At 48.3% G+C, this 16,276-nt stretch overlaps 1 protein-coding gene across 1 annotated transcript in view; it reads left to right on the top strand.

The window, feature by feature from the left end:
* Positions 1 to 15,410, top strand: part of TANC1 (tetratricopeptide repeat, ankyrin repeat and coiled-coil containing 1) — a gene marked incomplete at its 3' end in the record, with an annotated part of 38,018 nt that extends 22,608 nt beyond the window's left edge. The window contains exons 11-25 of the mRNA XM_080346981.1: positions 349 to 515; positions 2,215 to 2,822; positions 3,537 to 3,645; positions 3,862 to 3,984; positions 4,854 to 5,090; positions 5,618 to 5,794; positions 7,678 to 7,756; positions 8,701 to 8,834; positions 9,307 to 9,430; positions 9,546 to 9,721; positions 11,238 to 11,370; positions 12,316 to 12,407; positions 13,192 to 13,338; positions 13,688 to 13,788; positions 14,087 to 15,410. Of these exons, the coding sequence (XP_080203107.1) occupies positions 349 to 515; positions 2,215 to 2,822; positions 3,537 to 3,645; positions 3,862 to 3,984; positions 4,854 to 5,090; positions 5,618 to 5,794; positions 7,678 to 7,756; positions 8,701 to 8,834; positions 9,307 to 9,430; positions 9,546 to 9,721; positions 11,238 to 11,370; positions 12,316 to 12,407; positions 13,192 to 13,338; positions 13,688 to 13,788; positions 14,087 to 15,410 (3,731 nt within the window). The remainder of the gene's footprint in view (positions 1 to 348; positions 516 to 2,214; positions 2,823 to 3,536; positions 3,646 to 3,861; positions 3,985 to 4,853; positions 5,091 to 5,617; positions 5,795 to 7,677; positions 7,757 to 8,700; positions 8,835 to 9,306; positions 9,431 to 9,545; positions 9,722 to 11,237; positions 11,371 to 12,315; positions 12,408 to 13,191; positions 13,339 to 13,687; positions 13,789 to 14,086) is intronic.
* Between the last annotated feature and the right edge of the window lie 866 nt (positions 15,411 to 16,276).

A 16,276-nucleotide genomic window follows, 5' to 3' on the forward strand; every position in this document is an offset into this window, starting at 1 on the left:
TAACTAGTGGCTTAAGCAACCTATACATGCCCTCTTCTCATATTCATGCATCTCTTATCTCTTAATGGCCTTGTTTACTCTTTTTAAGTCAGTTGAGAAATAGATCCATAAGAGCACAGTAAAAGCCACTGTTTTAAGAGCTTGCTTCCACTTCTTAGCATTTCATGGCATTGTTGTTTCGTATCTCCTAAAGTTGTTTTTAATCTCCTAAATAATGCTTAACTGCCATAGAAATGTATTGCTGTGCATAAAGATATGTTTGTATTTCTTGATGTTCAAAATTCAGGGATATGTCACTGAATAGGGGAATTTGTATTCACCCTTTGCTTTTTTATCTTCATCTTTCAGAGAGGAAGATTCCTGAGGAAGACTACATAATTTTGATAGATGGCTTAAATGATGCTGAATTTCATAAACCCGATTATGGTGACACACTTTCTTCGTTTATCACAAACATAATCTCTAAGTTTCCTCCGTGGCTGAAGCTCATTGTGACTGTAAGAACCAACTTACAGGTAAAAACACCTTGCATCGTTTTTGTTACCTCAAGCACTAAGTGATCTTTTATGTTGGTGCAGCTGCATTATTATGAAAAGTAGTAGTTTTAGAGGAATTCCAAGTAAAGCGTCTCAGGTTTTTTTCCTCCCTTCCTTGCGTATTTCTCCACAGTGCACAGGTGTGATATTGGAGGCCTTTTTTGTTCCAAATCACCTTCTTGAGCGTGCTAGCATTCATGATACAGGTGGTGCAATCAGGGTATGTTTCCTTCTCCTTCTAGAGAGAAATGGGCAAATAAATGATTGAAAGCTTCAAAAAAATGGCAGTAATTAGGCGGCCACAGTGAGCACAGCTGGGCGCTGCTGGCAGATGGCGCCAGTGCTGCTGCAGATGTGCTGACACCTGTGCTCACAGCTGGGCACTGCTGGCAGATGGGGCCAGCGCTGCTGCAGATGTGCTGACACCTGTGAGCACAGCCGGGCACTGCTGGCAGATGGCGCCAGTGCTGCTGCAGATGTGCCGACAGCTGTGCTCACAGCTGGGCACTGCTGGCGCCAGTGCTGCTGCAGGTGTGCTGACAGCTGTGCTCACAGCTGGGCACTGCTGGCGCCAGTGCTGCTGCAGGTGTGCTGACAGCTGTGCTCACAACTGGGCACTGCTGGCACCAGTGCTGCTGCAGGTGTGCTGACAGCTGTGCTCACAGCTGGGCACTGCTGGCAGCTGGCTCCAGTGCTGCTGCAAATGTGCTGACAGCTGTGCTCACAGCTGGGCACTGTTGGCAGCTGACTCCACCGCTGCTGCAGATGTGCTGACAGCTGTGCTCACAGCTGGGCAGCGGTGTGGAGCATCCGCAGGGTGCAGGCGCCGCTGTGCAGGTCCGCTCGGCGAGCTCCGGCCCTGCCTCTTGCCCCTGCCTGGACGCTTCTGCTGCCCGGGAGCCGTCGGTTCTCCGGTCCGTTGTTTGTTTGGAAGGATTTCGGAGGCAGGGCCCTTTCCCTCGGGCCGCTGCCGCTGTCATGGGACCCGCGCTAGCCTGGCGCTTCAGCTTGCTGAAATCCAGAGTAGAATAGAAAGGTCTTTTTGTGTGTTGTGGGATTGTTGCGAAGTTTGTTAAACCCTTCTGATGTATGGCTCTATCTAAGAGGTTCTTTTGGATCTTTATTCACATAAACATAAATGTGTTCAGGTGAAGCTGTTGAAGTGTCTGTGCCATGGTTGGTACTTACCTGAAACAAAAGGGGCTGTAGATGTGTGGCTGGTGCCTTTCTGGTACATGGCTACTGGAAGATGTAACAATGAGGTTATTTTCTCTCCTGTCAGTTGCAATATTTCTTAATAAATCATGCCTCCTATAAATCATGACTCCTTCTGCCTCCCCTCTTTCCCGGGCCTGTTTCATGGTCCAATTCTGGCAACTCTTTTCTGTTCCCTTAGCTGTGAAGTTTTCGCTTCTACAGCTCGTTCCCTTCGGTTGCCTTGCTGAGCTTGCTCATTAAAATATTTGAGACCTTCCAATGAAAAATGATGGGATGTAGAAATATTGTTCTGTCCGTTAGCAGGGGACAGTGTCTGTAAAGCTGTTCCATAGGTACTGGATTTCTTCTCAATCTGTCTGGTACTCATTACAGAAGAGAAATCCAGCGAAGATGCATTGTTTTCGGTGCTGGAATGCTGTAATGCCTGTGATGGTGTGTTCTCTCCTTTTTTCCCTCACAGGAGGTAGTAAGTTCGCTGCCCTTTATCGCAGTATCTCTGGACAACTTTCCAGACAACAAAGAAATTCACGATGACTTGAATGCTTATATTCAGTACAGAATAAATAACAGCCAGGAAATTGTGAACAACATATCTTTAAATGGAAAAGCTGATGCAGCTGTTATTGGGAAAGTGAGTAACCACTTGATCACGAGAAGCCTGGGATCTTATCTCTATTTGAAACTCACTCTGGATCTTTTCCAAAAAGGTCACTTAGTAATCAAAAGCGCAAGCTACAAGGTTGTGCCGGTGTCTCTGTCAGAGCTGTACTTACTGCAGTGCAACATGAAGTTCATGACAAACTCTGCTTTTGAGCGAGCCCTGCCCATACTAAACGTGGCGCTGGCGTCCCTGCACCCCTTGACAGATGAGCAGATTTTCCAGGCTATTAACGCAGGGCAGATCCGTGGCGAGCAGCAATGGGACGACTTCAGCCAGCGGATGGAAACCCTCTCGTGTTTCCTGGTCAAAAGACGCGACAAGACACGCATGTTCTGCCACCCGTCCTTCAGGGAATGGCTCGTTTGGAGAGCCGACGGTGAAAACACTGACTTCCTGTGTGAGCCGAGGTGGGTGAAACCTGCAGGAAATCGTGTCCGGATAAGTGCAGTTACGTTCTATAGAACTGGTTGCGACAATTAGTGAGAGGAGAGAGTCGTGTTAAAACACAAGCGCACCTAATTTTCCGAAATGAAAACTTGTGTATATGTAGAGGTTGACTCGACTGGAAGTATCAAAGGTTACAGTGCATAATTAACTTTGTAGAATTTGCAAATTTGCATTTGACTTCATTGCCTTCATGGGGAAGTGAGAGTATTATGTTGTTATTAATACAACAAGATTGTTAAGCATTATGTGCAGCCACACCTTGTCTGTTTAGAGTGCAGGGGCAGAAAACACAGATCGTTTGGGGTCTTCTAAACATAAATGTAGTAAGACATTGTCTTCTGTCATGATATCCATGTAGCCTTGTTTCAATTTGATCCGTCTCACCACCTTTGATTGAGAGACCACGAATTAGTTAAATTGGAGACAATAAACTGTTGTTGTTCATGCACATTCTCGCATTCTCCATCTTCCATTTTTTTCACATTCTTCAGGGTCTTATTTTCCCTGACGGGCAGAAATATTAGCAGTGTGCTTCAGCTTTGAAATTTGCCTGTGCCTTATTTGTTATGGAAAGACTTTAGTTTGTCATGGTGTGTTTCGGTAGCCTGGCAGGCGCGGTGTCGGGGCGTTCCCTCTAGCAGTGTTAACAGCAGACCTCTCTCATCCTTTGCTAGGAGCGGGCATGCTCTCTTGGCTTTCATGTTTTCTCGACAAGAAGGAAAGTTAAACCGCCAACAAACTATGGAACTTGGCCATCATATACTTAAAGCTCACATTTTTAAGGTAAAGCTTACAGCTTAATAGGTTTGATGATCTATTCATATTAATGTGTCCTGAAGATTCTCCTCTGAGTTGCTTTGATAATTTGTTAGAAGCTTACGTGAAATACTTGGTAGTGCTAACAAACACAATCGTTACTTCTCTTTATACTGATGAGATATGGATATAAATGGCATTTCTAATCCTATAGAGAGCCTTCCTGTTGTGTCACTCCTGTAGGGCCTCAGTAAAAGGACTGGGATGTCTTCCAGCCAGCTGCAGGCGCTGTGGGTGGGTTACAGCGCCGAGGGGCTGTCTGCCGCCCTGGCGTCTCTGCGGAACATCTACACGCCCAACGTGAAGGTAGGAGAACGCGCGGTCACCTGCAGCCGCTGCTCCGTCTGCTGTGCCTGTGGCCGCTGATGAACGATGGAGCTCCTGCAACCCTTTAGAAGCAGAAAAGCCACCGCTGTCATCCGTAACGAACCCCTTTAGAGCAAGTCCTCCTGTGCTTTTTCAAGCTGTTGTGAAAAGCCCAGGGCGGCTTCCCTCGCTCGTTCTGACGGAGGGTTCCATCCTGCGCCCGGTGTAGCCGCGCTCGGTGGCGCAGACGGGTGTGCGGCTGCGTTTTCGGGGGCTCAGGTGCACCCCCCGACTGCTGGACAGACTTGTTTTCAGCCGTGTTTTCTGCTATGGGGAAGTATCAAGGGAACTGTAAAAGGGGAAATACTGCGGGAGCAAAGGATGTCAGAACTTGGCACTGTTATTTGAATCCCTGGGTTGTGGATAAGGAAATGGAAGCCGGCAAGTTGCAGTTTCAGCCGACTGCTAAGCCTTGATTGGAGATGGGTGTGTGCGCACACAACTCTGCTCGTTACTGACGGCGTTCTGTGTGCAATCTGGTTCTTTATTAATGGAGTCAGCTCCGTGAATCTGCAGAGCAGTAGCAAGTGACACACATGAAACTGTGGTGAGAGAGCAGCGAATCTGAATTTCAGGGAAGCAGTGAGTCTTCTGTTAGGTGTTCCTAGTTCAGGAATTCAGTAAACTGTTTGCTAACTGATTATTTTAAACTTTCATATTGCTATATATGTGACAAAGTCGATGTCTGCCAATAAAGTCTACATCAAAATTAGAGAGTAATTATGAGTACCTGAGTCAAGATGTTAAAGTCTCTTCATAAATTCAGAAATATCTGAATTTAAAATAGGCTTTTTTACATTAAATTTTAGGTGAGTCGGCTGCTGATCTTGGCAGGAGCAAATGTGAACTACAGGACTGAAGTACTGAATAACGCTCCGGTGCTGTGTGTTCAGTCGCACCTGGGACATGAAGAAGTGGTCACTCTCTTGCTAGAATTTGGAGCTGCTGTAGATGGAGCTTCGGAGAACGGGATGACAGCCCTGAGTTACGCAGCCGCTGCGGGTCACTTGAGCATCGTGTCACTGTTGTGCAAGAAAGGTGCAAAGGTGAGCTGGTGCACAGACGACAGGATGTGCAACCAAAAAATCATGCAAAGGCATAAGAAAACCGCCCTTGATTACATGATTATATAGTTAACATACGTAGACTCGGTCCCCTGATCACAGCCTCTGGCCCATGCGCTCAGCCCGTTTTGGGTGCAGCTCGCTGCACTTACGTAACCTCGCGTAACGTGGAGTGTCGTGGAGCACAGTGCCGGAGGCCTCGCTGAGCCGGGGCAGACCCGCGGCCCTGCCCCGTCGCCACGGCACCGCCTCACCGGGGGCTGCCGGGTCGGTTAGGCGTGATTCCCCGTAAACCTGTGCCGACTGCTCCGAGCTCCTCCGTGTCCTTCGTGCGTTCGGAATTAGCCCAGGACTGATTTCTCCCCCGCCTTCCCAGGGACAAGGGCGGCTCTTTGGCCGCCGTCCCCAGCCCTCCTTGCCCCTGCAGACAGCCGGCCCGATGCTCTCGGGAGCTGCTCTCGGGGCCGTTCCCTGCGCCGCCCGCTAACTCTGCGTTTCTCCCGCTGCAGGCTGACTGCGTGGACAAGAAGGGGCAGTGTGCGCTGGTGCACAGCGCGCTGCGAGGGCACCGCGACGTCCTGCAGTTCCTGCTGGCTCTCTGGGGCGCCGCGGCCCCGCCGGCCCCGCGCAGGCGGCAGGTGCTGCAGCAGGCGCTGACGGCGGCCGCCAGCATGGGACACGGCCAGGTGCGCTGCGCTCCGCTCCGCTCCCTGGGGACCCACCCGAATGGTGCCACAGTGCTTGCAGCTATTGTTAAATAAGTTCTGCTTTTAAAAGCAGAGCTGTTGAAACTTCTGACATTTGAAGTAGTTTACACATTTGTAGCGGCTCTTTTAAATGCTGTACTTAATTATCCAATAACATTATTTGCTTCAGGATTTGTATTATCTGTAACTTTCTGTCTGCCTTTCCCTGTGCGCTCTTGGAAGCTGTCCCAGGCCTCTGTGGCAATGGTGCTGTTCTGTGTCAGCGATCCACCCCAGTGTGTCTGCGTCAGGGTGAACTGGTGTTTCAGAGTATAACAAGTTGCATATTGCACGTGCTGGCACTTCAACCTGATGCACATGTCAGGTTACAGACTTAGCTTAAGGTCACAGCAGAAATGTGGATTGTCTGCATGTTCATGACGAAGTGTTTGCCAGCATTACAAGGTGATTCAGTAAAAGGAACACTGGAAGTAAACATATGCTCAAAATGCTTTAGAGATTTAGGTAATACAAAATATGTCTTGTGTTCATTGGGAAAATAAATCTTAACCTTGATATAAAGTGATCAGTAAGTAAAGATACTTGAGTAGAGATCACACTGCTCAGGCTGGTGGAGTTTCCTGTGTGTGTTATAAGTGATGTACCACAAGGGAAGCTTAAAATCTATTCCATAAAGCCATTTAATAGTTACTGACTCTAGTTCTATTTTTTAATTGCTGTAAGATCAAGAGTCTGATCTTTGAAGTTGTTTACATTATTCAAACACAGAAGTGTCTGTGTGCAGTTAATGTATGGTATGATACATAAGCTGTTACTGTCTCACAATGTAAATTTGAGGATTCTGAACTATTAACTTGAATTTACAGATAATTCCTTCGCTCTCAGAAAAGCCCTTCTGTGATATCCACTGAGTCAATGAAAGCAGTCAGCTCCTGAGTATCAGCAAAATAGGTTAAATTAATCGCAAATACCTGAAAATGTCCATCTTTTTCCATTGTAGGACACTAAGAAGCCTAATTCTTCTCAGTTGGAAAAAAAAGACCTGTCTGTTTAATGAATTTCAAATAAATTATAGCATTTTAACTTTAGGATCTCCATACATTGTACACAACGCTTCTCAGACAGGCAGAAGACGCCTGTGGACTGTGCCCGTTCCTGCCCGCGCTTCTCCCGCGGCACCGCGGGGCTGGCGCGACGCTGCCCCCGCGCCGCAGCCCGGGCACCGCGCCCCCGCGGGAAGCCCCTTCCGAACAGCCCTAGGAGATACTGAATTCAAACATCTCTTGCTAGCAGGCGGTTACAAAGCAGAGGTTTCCTGAACGGAACAGGAGCACAGCAAAGCTTCGTTTTTAACTTGGCTGAAGTTTAAACCTTAGCAGATAACAATGCATGCTTGAACCATTTGGAAAAAGGCTGAGATATAAACCGTGTAAAATGAGAAACACAGCAATGGCCATTTTACAAGATGTATGCGAGCACTGTCTCCTTTTCCCTTTGTTTTAGACGATCTGGAGTGTTCTCGCTGAACTGGGCTGCCTCGGCGCTCAGTTTGGGCTTTGTTTGTGTGGCTGATTCTGGTGTATGTAGGTCACATAGGAGCTCATTAAATCATCGTCATGAAAACACCCTGAACCAATTAACAGAAGGGCACTGGGCTTGTTTTTAAACTATTAATAGTTGCAGTAACATTTTATCAAGTTGTACTAAAATCCTGCTGAACTTGCTTTGATGGAATATGAGCAATGTGGATTTTAACTGATTCACACGCATTGAGAGAGAAACAATCTCCCGTGCTATACGGCTTTTCCTGTGCTGTGGTGACAACGGATGGTTTTGTGACCCTGCATCTCTGGTTTTGACAGGTGGTTTGTTACCTCTTGACAGCTCAGAAGGACCATGGAATAGACATCAATGACACCGATGCCTTGTGGGGAGAAACAGGTATGTATGTTCTCCTGTTTTCTAACTGAGTTGCTCGTTTAAGAAGTAAGAGTATTACATTTTGATTTTTAACATTTTTCTGTCATAATAGTCACGGGAAAATATCAGTTTTAATAATGAAATGCAGTTTGTAAGTACAGAGGTTTTTAACTTATTAAATCTACTCATCTCATATATTGAAGAGTTATTGTGTATTAAAATTACTGTACATTACTGACTTCCTAATTAAATAGAAACCTGTCTGTGGACATACAGTGCTCCGGGCTTCAGTGCAGAGCTCCATAGGGTTACCTGTTGAGAATTTTGTAAATGTCGCTGGTTTCCAGGAAAAGCCGGGCAGGCGGTGCCCCGTCCGTGCTGGGGGGGCGGTGCCCCGTCCGTGCTGGGGGGACGGTGCCCCGTCCGTGCTGGTGGGGCGGTGGTCCCGTCCGTGCTGGTGGGACGGTGGTCCCGTCCGTGCTGGGGGGGCGGTGCCCCGTCCGTGCTGGTGGAGCTGTGCCCAGTCCGTGCCGGTGGAGCAGTGCCCGCAAGCCGTGCCTTTGGACGGATGGGAAATGCCAAGTATTTTTTACAGACAAACTGTAAACGGTGCAGCCTGCAGCTTTTTTACCTGCATCTCGGTTTCACTGAACAGCTGAGATTGCACAAGCAGGAGCAAAAATGGTCTCTTGCAATGATTGTCAGTAGCCCCTTCACATAATGGAGAAGCAGAACTGCCTCCGGCTGGTGGGCTTATCCAAAATATTCATAAAGATTCCTTTGAACCTACAAACTGTGCACATGATACAGTCGTTATCTTTGCGACTCATGTTTTCATTAGCCAGAGAATGCCTGTGGCGTATTGATCCAACTTGGTTCCGACCGATGTGAGTCCCAGAGCAGTTAGGAAAGCCTGGCGCAGCGCAGTTGGAGCGCGGGGTTTGGGTGACGCTGTGTGTGTTCAGCCCTGACAGCCGCGGCGGGCCGGGGGAAGCTGGATGTGTGCGAGCTGCTGCTGGAGCGCGGCGCGGGCGCGGGCAGGAGCAACCGGCGCGGCGTGCCCCCGCTGTGCTGCGCCGTGCGCCACGGACACTGCCAGGTCAGACCCGCGCCTTCGCGAAGCACCCGCGTTCCGCTCGGCCTCTCGCGGGTCCCTGTGCGGTTTCTTACACGCGTTTGCACCAACCTCTAAGGATCGTGTTCAGAAGCTCACTTTGTATCACTTTAAATAAGTTAAAAAGGCTTCGAACGTGCATAGGCCACACGACAACCTTAGTTACAGAGTACCTGAAAAACAATACATGGGAGTTTAAATACTTTCCAAGAGCGAGAGCAGAGGCAGTTCCAGATCCCCCGCACTGCTGTGTTAGCGGAGAACCCGGGCCCGGAGCGCTGCTCGCGCGCCTCCTGCCAGGACGGCCCCGGCTGCCCGCAGTTTAGGCCTGAGCTGCATGGGATTTCCCAGGGGTTGCTCTAAATAACACCTTAGTCCTCCTCCTTAAAAGATCTCGCTACTATGACTGAAATTCAGATGTGCCGGTTTATTTTTAAATGGCCGTTTTCCGTTCCAGATTGCCCAGCTCCTAGTGGAGCACGGGTCTGATGTGAATCTGAGCGACAGGCAAGGCCGAACTCCGCTTATGGTGGCTGCTTGTGAAGGACACCTGAGCACTGTGGAATTTCTGCTTTCTGAAGGTAGGAAATAAGCAGTGGTTCCAGGCAGCACAGCTGTGCTGGAGACTGCGTGAGCTGGGTCATTTTGCCTATTAAACAGGACATCTTCATAACAAAAGTTGTTTTAATTTTGCAGGCGCAGCTCTTTCGTCTGTGGACAAAGAAGGACTGACAGCGTTGAGCTGGGCCTGTCTGAAGGGGCACAGGGACGTGGTTCAGTATTTGGTTGAGAAAGGAGCAACAACTGATCAGACAGACAAAAACGGACGAACGCCCCTAGACCTGGCAGCGTTTTATGGAGATGCCGATATCGTAAGTAGAACCAACAGTAGAAAAACTAAGCATGTATGGAATACAAAACAAAGCTTAGAAAAAATATTGCCAACCAAACAGAAAGGAAATTGGAAGGAGTCAGCACTGTGAGCATCGTGAGTGCAGTGCAGCACTTACTCAGAAAAGCATTTTCTAGATCGGGTTTTAGTACCGAGGTAGTTGTGGTAAAGTCCAGCATGATGCTGTTGTGTTTTACAGTGTGCTGTTGCACTTCATCATGAGTTTTAAATCTCAATAAAAAGTAGCATTTACAATTCCTGTGTTGGATCAAACTGGAATAAAAACACAGCCTGTGGGACATGAAAGGCAAATAAGTGTCTTGTTCGGGCTCCGTAAAGCTGCGCAGGTGACGGAGCTGACAGGGCCCGCCGTGCGGTGCGCCCTGCAACACAGGCCCTGAGGGGGAGATGGAGCAAGAACAGTGCCAGAGGAGATGAAATGCACAAAGATTTTGCTTCCCGGTCCCAAGGCAGCATTACTTGTCTTTAATAGGTATCTTGCGTGCTTTGCATGATGGGGAGAGAACTGTTAGAAATCCTGACGCTTTTTGTCCTGCAGAGATGGCCCTGAGCACGTCCCGGTGTTACTGTCCCCTCTATATACGTGCAAACACGAGACCCGAGGTGTCAATGCATTTTTTCTCAGTTTGTTCCACAGGCCATTTCAGAAATGGGACAACAACTGAAGTTCCTTTGTCAGTCCTGTACCTTTCTCACATACGAACTTCTTCCTCTGTAATAAATGTTACAAGAATTTAAGGCATTTTAGGTGAAATGTTTCTGAATCTGAAATGGACCATGCATGCAACTGACATCAAAAGTATACAATAAGTTTAAAGCCTGTGATTTAGAATTCTCTGTATCTTTAAAATCACAGATATTTTAAGTGACGGAGTGTTTTTGTTCTCCTGGTTCAGAACTGCCGTTGGGCACGGTTCAGAAGCCGGAGCAGACGGGGACGCGGTTCCGCGGGGCGCCTGGAAGGACGCGCTGGGGCGCGCCGGCGCTGCCGGCAGCCGGAGCTCCCGCTCGCGGGGAGAGCAGCGAGCGCGGGCTCTCCGTCGGCGCTGCGTGGAGCCCACGGACACAGCGCCCTGCTGGGAGCAGCAGCTCTTGAGCACACCTGCTGTACAGCACAGCTTTATAGCACGTCAAGTCCCGTTCTCCCTTAGTCAGAATTGACTTGAAGCTGTAAATAAGCCCTTAGATTTGGTGCTGCCTGTAACTGACTTTTGCCAGAAGTCACATCCCGGGGCTGTTCCTGCGGCCGGGGGTGTTTCTGGGTGACACGGGTGTCCAAGCAGGAACGTCTGTCCTGCTGGGGAGCGAGGGACGTCCCGACTCCCGGACACCCATGTCTGCAGTGGTTTTAAAGTGGTGTTAGCGTACTATGGGCTCTGTGCTTCGAGGAAGATGAGGTTGTAGCTTCAGTATTTCACTGTTCTGCCTCCCCTACCAAAACCAGTGTCTCAAGGCTGTCCTGCTTCTTCTCGCAGGTGCAGTATTTGGTAGAGAAAGGAGCAACGATCGAGCACGTCGACCACAGCGGGATGCGGCCGCTGGACAGAGCCATCGGCTGTCGCAACACGGCGGTGGTGGTCACGCTGCTGAGGAAAGGAGCCAAACTGGGTGAGTAAAGCTGCCTGTGCTCGGAGAAACCACGGGGTGCGTGCGCTGCCAGAGCTGCTGCCGCGTCCGCAAAGGAGGTTGAATGTGTCTGGAAACACAGAGCAGGTGTTGCAGGGCGTGTGGACTGCAGGTGCCACCCAGAGCAATCCGTCTCTTTCAACGGCGGGCACTCAGGACTCGCTTCAGAAAGGAGGAGATGCAACCAGTTGTATCCTGTTCCTTTCTCTGATGTGCCAGCGAGGAGGTCTGGAGGAGTCAGTCTTATGTGGTTGCTCTACCATGATATAGTTAAACAAGAAAATGATGTTAGTCATATTTAATTCTGACACTATTAACTATTTAGATTAAGAAGATTTACACTTAAATAAAGTATAAAATTGTACATTTTTGCAAAGGGTCCAAGACCTGTATATATGTCCAAATCATGTGCTATCAGTAGGCAAGTAGATGGTGCAGCTGTGTACATGATAATTATTGAAATTGTAGTACCTTTAAATCATCACTTATTTCTGTTTGGGTGCTACATAAGATCAAATATGGGTCCTGTACTTAGGCCTGAACTTTCCCAGGGCAGCGCTGGCGTCTGTCCCTGGAGGGCTGGACAGACGGACATGGGGTTCTCAGGCACGGGGCAGGGACAGGCTGGGTTATGGGTGGACTCCATGATCGTAAAGGTCTTCTCCAACCACAGCAGTTCTGTGATTCTGTTCTGTCTATACTGGCTTTAGAGCAGGGAGGAAACGAATTGGACCATGTAACATCCGGCTGCTGTCTGTGTGGGGCAGGTATGGATATATATGTATTTTAAATACATGCGCACACACTCATCATAGTTCCATGCAGGTGGAGTATCTACAGCAGTAGGATCGGGCTTTCTAGCGCAAACAGATAGAAGAAACACGCTTGCTTTCCTTTTGTCAGAGATCCTTAAAATTTAATTTGCAGGAAATGCAGCATGGGCAATGGCCACCTCAAAACCCGACATTCTCCTTATTCTGCTGCAGAAGCTGATGGAAGAAGGAAATACGCTGTACAAAGTAGGTAGATTTTTATTTTTTCTAGTATCAGAACATTATAATTGGACTTTTGTCTGCAAGTAGATTTAAGTTCTTTATAGCTCCTGTTCAAACAAGATGTGTCCTTGCATATCCTCTCATGTTGGGGATGAGCCCAAGAAATCTTGAGAACCCGAGGAAAGAATCATTGAAAACTTCTGTGTAAAACAAATAAATAAATAACAATTTAAAGCTGGATAAGTACATTTTCTTCCTGCTGAGCAAGTCGCTCTGAACGTTTGTAGCAGTCAGTTGCATCTGTAGAGCAGCTCCGTACATCAGGTGCCCGTGTGGACGTGCCTTGGTGAACTAAGTGACCTTTGGGCATTTCCTTTTCTTCAGAGTCGTGGCTTTTTGTATCCACACAAACAGTCCACCGGAGGACACGGTCCACCAGAAACAGCTGGGCCTTAGAGTCTCAATCAACTACACCAGCAGATATTTGACTGTTCTGTTTAAAAAGTAGAGACAGATGATACAAATAATTAATTGTATCATGCAGGAATTGTGCATACGTGAATATTTCTGGTGGAAGTACGGTGTATTAATGCAAATGTTATCCTGGTGAAAGGTCCGAGTTTAGAAGCAAACACAGCTCTAGTTAACACGCAGGTTCTCTCGTTTGTGCGTATGGGCGATCCACGCTGTGAGTCCGGCTCTGTCCTGTTTGCAGAGCACCTGTGGGTAGATGTCCAATCTAAATGCATTTTCGCAGCAGTGTGGCAGTGTTGAGTGTGTGAAAGCGTCTCTCTCCCCGCATGTGCAGAAAGGCAAGATGAAGGAGGCGGCGCAGCGCTATCAGTACGCCCTGAGGAAGTTTCCACGGGAAGGATTTGGAGAAGAAATGAAAGCGTTCAATGAGCTCAGAGTTTCATTATACCTGAATTTATCACGGTGTCGCCGAAAAACAAATGTAAGCTCATGCTGTTCACCTGTTGCCCCTCTGGTCTTTGGTTTAACCAACAATTCACTAAACTCGTATTCTGTGTTCTTGTTAAATGAAGAGCAGGTGCATTGCACCTGGTGCAGTTCTCTGGAAGCCTCACATACCTTATCAAAGCGAGCTCTGCTCTAGTCCAGCCCATTCCCCATTTTCTTGCTTTTCTCTGGATTCCTGGGGCTGTAACTGCTCTTGCTGGCTGGTAAAGGTGACTTTGATGCTGCAGAAGCTATCGGTGCCTTTGAAGCAGTGCCGTGGCTAAGGAGCGTGCAGCTTGCTTTTACCGGCACTGTGTACTGAGTACCTTTGTTTAAATTATCAGGACTTTGGTATGGCTGAAGAGTTTGCTACCAAGGCATTGGATCTGAAACCCAAGTCTTACGAAGCCTATTATGCCAGAGCCAGAGCCAAGAGGAACAGCAGGTACCGTTTGATTCTGTGCATCTGCCTGCGCAGATTTTTTATTTAACTTCAAACACTTTGAGTAACTGTTTTTCTTTTCCACTAGTTGTATTTGGAATTTGCAACAGAAGTTGTTTTCCGCGCGCACTTTCCACTTGCATTAGGTCTCTGTATCAGTTAAAGCAAACCAGTCCCAAAAAGCAGTACTGAATACTCGTTTGGATGATTATTAGGCAGTCCAGAAAGTAACTCCCTGCAATGCTGAGAACCAGATTTGCCCTGGGTTTTTATGACATTTATTTTTTGTTTTCCTAACCAGAAAGCTCCTTGCTGCTCTTGCTGATCTACGAGAAGCCACGCAGCTGTGTCCCAGCAATCAAGAGATAAAACGCCTCCTGGCTCGAGTGGAAGAGGAGTGCAAACAGTTCCAGAGAGCACAGCAGCAGAAGCATCAGCCCCCACAGCTACTGCAGCAAATGCACAGCTCCGATAACGAGGAGGAGAGCCCTGCACACGGTGTGAATGACACTTGCAGTCTCCAGGACAGGGAGGAAGAACTGCCCCAGGCTGAGGACCCTGTTTCCTCCCCACAACGGCTGCCGCGCGCCGTAGCGGCTGCGTCGTGCAGCAGGACCCCTCAGGAAGGTGCTCAGCAGAAAGCTGGAACTGCGTCCCCTCAAAGCAGAGCCGGCAAGAAATACCTGAGAGAGCCGGGGTTGATCGTGCAGCCGACAAAGCAGGCACAGATTGTTAAAACAAACCAGCATCTGAGCTCCAGCCAGCCCGGAGCAAGAATGGGAAGCAGTCAATGTCATACAAAGACACAATCGTCCTTCCAGCATCTTCCCCAAAGTCCCTTGCCGGTCCGACACGCTAAAATTCAGCATGTGGAGGGGACAAGCACGCTGTCATCTGGAAGTGTTCCCACAGGTGCTAGTGCTGAACTGTACAACGAGTTTATCCCCAGCCAGTGTTCCTGTTCGCAGCACGATGAGAGTCTCTCCTCTCACTCTTCTAGAACTGCGGACAGGTTAACAGCCCCTACTCAAAAGAATTTCAGCGAAGGGAGGCAGCAAGGTCCAGGAACCATCGCAGTCTCTGCTGCGTCTCCGTCCAGTAGCGTGATTCTTGCCAGCTCAGCCAGCAGCTTAACCTCGGCCGGTAGCTTTCCAGATAGTGTTAAGGGCCCAGATGTTCGACTCAAGGAGAACATTAACCAAGTTCAGGGTTCCATGGCTGAGCACAGACCTCGCAGCACCCCGTTCATGGGGATCATGGACAAGACTGCGCGGTTTCAGCAGCAGAACGCCCAGGCCAGCCGCACGTGGCACTCCCAGGCGGCTGATGGACCGTCAGCAGCTTCTGGGGGCATTCAGTCCTCCGGCTTGGAGCAGCTCTCAGTCAGACAGCACCAAACGAAAACCGCCTCGGCCGGCGCTGCCCCAGGAGGGGGCAGCCAGAACGGTGTGCAGGCCAAAGACCGCGACGCGCTGCCGTGCCAGATCTCTGCCCGCCCCCCCGACAGCACAGCTCCCAAACCAGCTGCACACATACACCCCGATGCTCTGAGTGGTAAGGAAGCCCATCTAAGCCATCTCACGGCTGCAAAACCAAAGCGATCATTCATTGAATCAAATGTATAAGTATATTTTTTGTATATTTACAGGATTGTAAAAAACTTAGCTCATAGCATCATGGCCTGTTATTGTACTTCTATACAAATTCCACCTGGCTGGTCACTGGTTTGGGCAGCAGCCCCTGCCAGCCAGTGCGTATGGGGAACAACCACTTGAAACTGTACCTGCCGTCGCGGGCCAGTTCAGTAACTGGAATGGCAAATCCATGCAGGAGAGTCAGTCGGGATCATCAGGCCACCAGACTGGGACCTCAAGCAGAAAAATGTTACCTTTTACCATTAGGTAAGACTTTCCTTCTCCACAGGGCTTTCATCTTGGCTTTGGCTCTAGTCCGTCTCACCACTTAGATAATCATCGTGCCTCTATAATGCTTGAGTGTTTACTGCTCAAAACAGTGTTCAGGAAGATCTCTGCTGCTTAATACTCAGATCTGTATATGTATGGGCTTTTTTAAAATCAGATATAGAGTATTTTATCACTTTTCTAGTGGGCTCTAATTTGGGTTGCATGATGTACATTTAGGAAGCATAAATAATTTGTGTATGAGTAAATATAAGCAGCCATGTTTTGACATGTAAATATAACTATTTTTCGTAACTAGGAGAAATCAAGTAAAATAAACAGTGACATTTGCATGTGTATTGAAAGGCTTTGACCATATTGGTTATTGCACTGAAGAACACAATATTATGGCATATTAACAATAATCGCACTTTATATAGTTTATCTAATCACCTTTGGGTGCTATCTTAAAGCAAAATGATTTATTTGTGAAAATGTTTATTTGTGAAAAAGGTACAGCAGTGAAACGCTTAGTAAGTGTTTTCATGGGAAAGCCAAGAGGTGGAGGGAGTGAAGATGGAAGTCTGAGG

This window comes from Nesoenas mayeri, assembly GCF_963082525.1.
Source record: "Nesoenas mayeri genome assembly, chromosome: 6".
NCBI lineage: Eukaryota > Metazoa > Chordata > Aves > Columbiformes > Columbidae > Nesoenas > Nesoenas mayeri.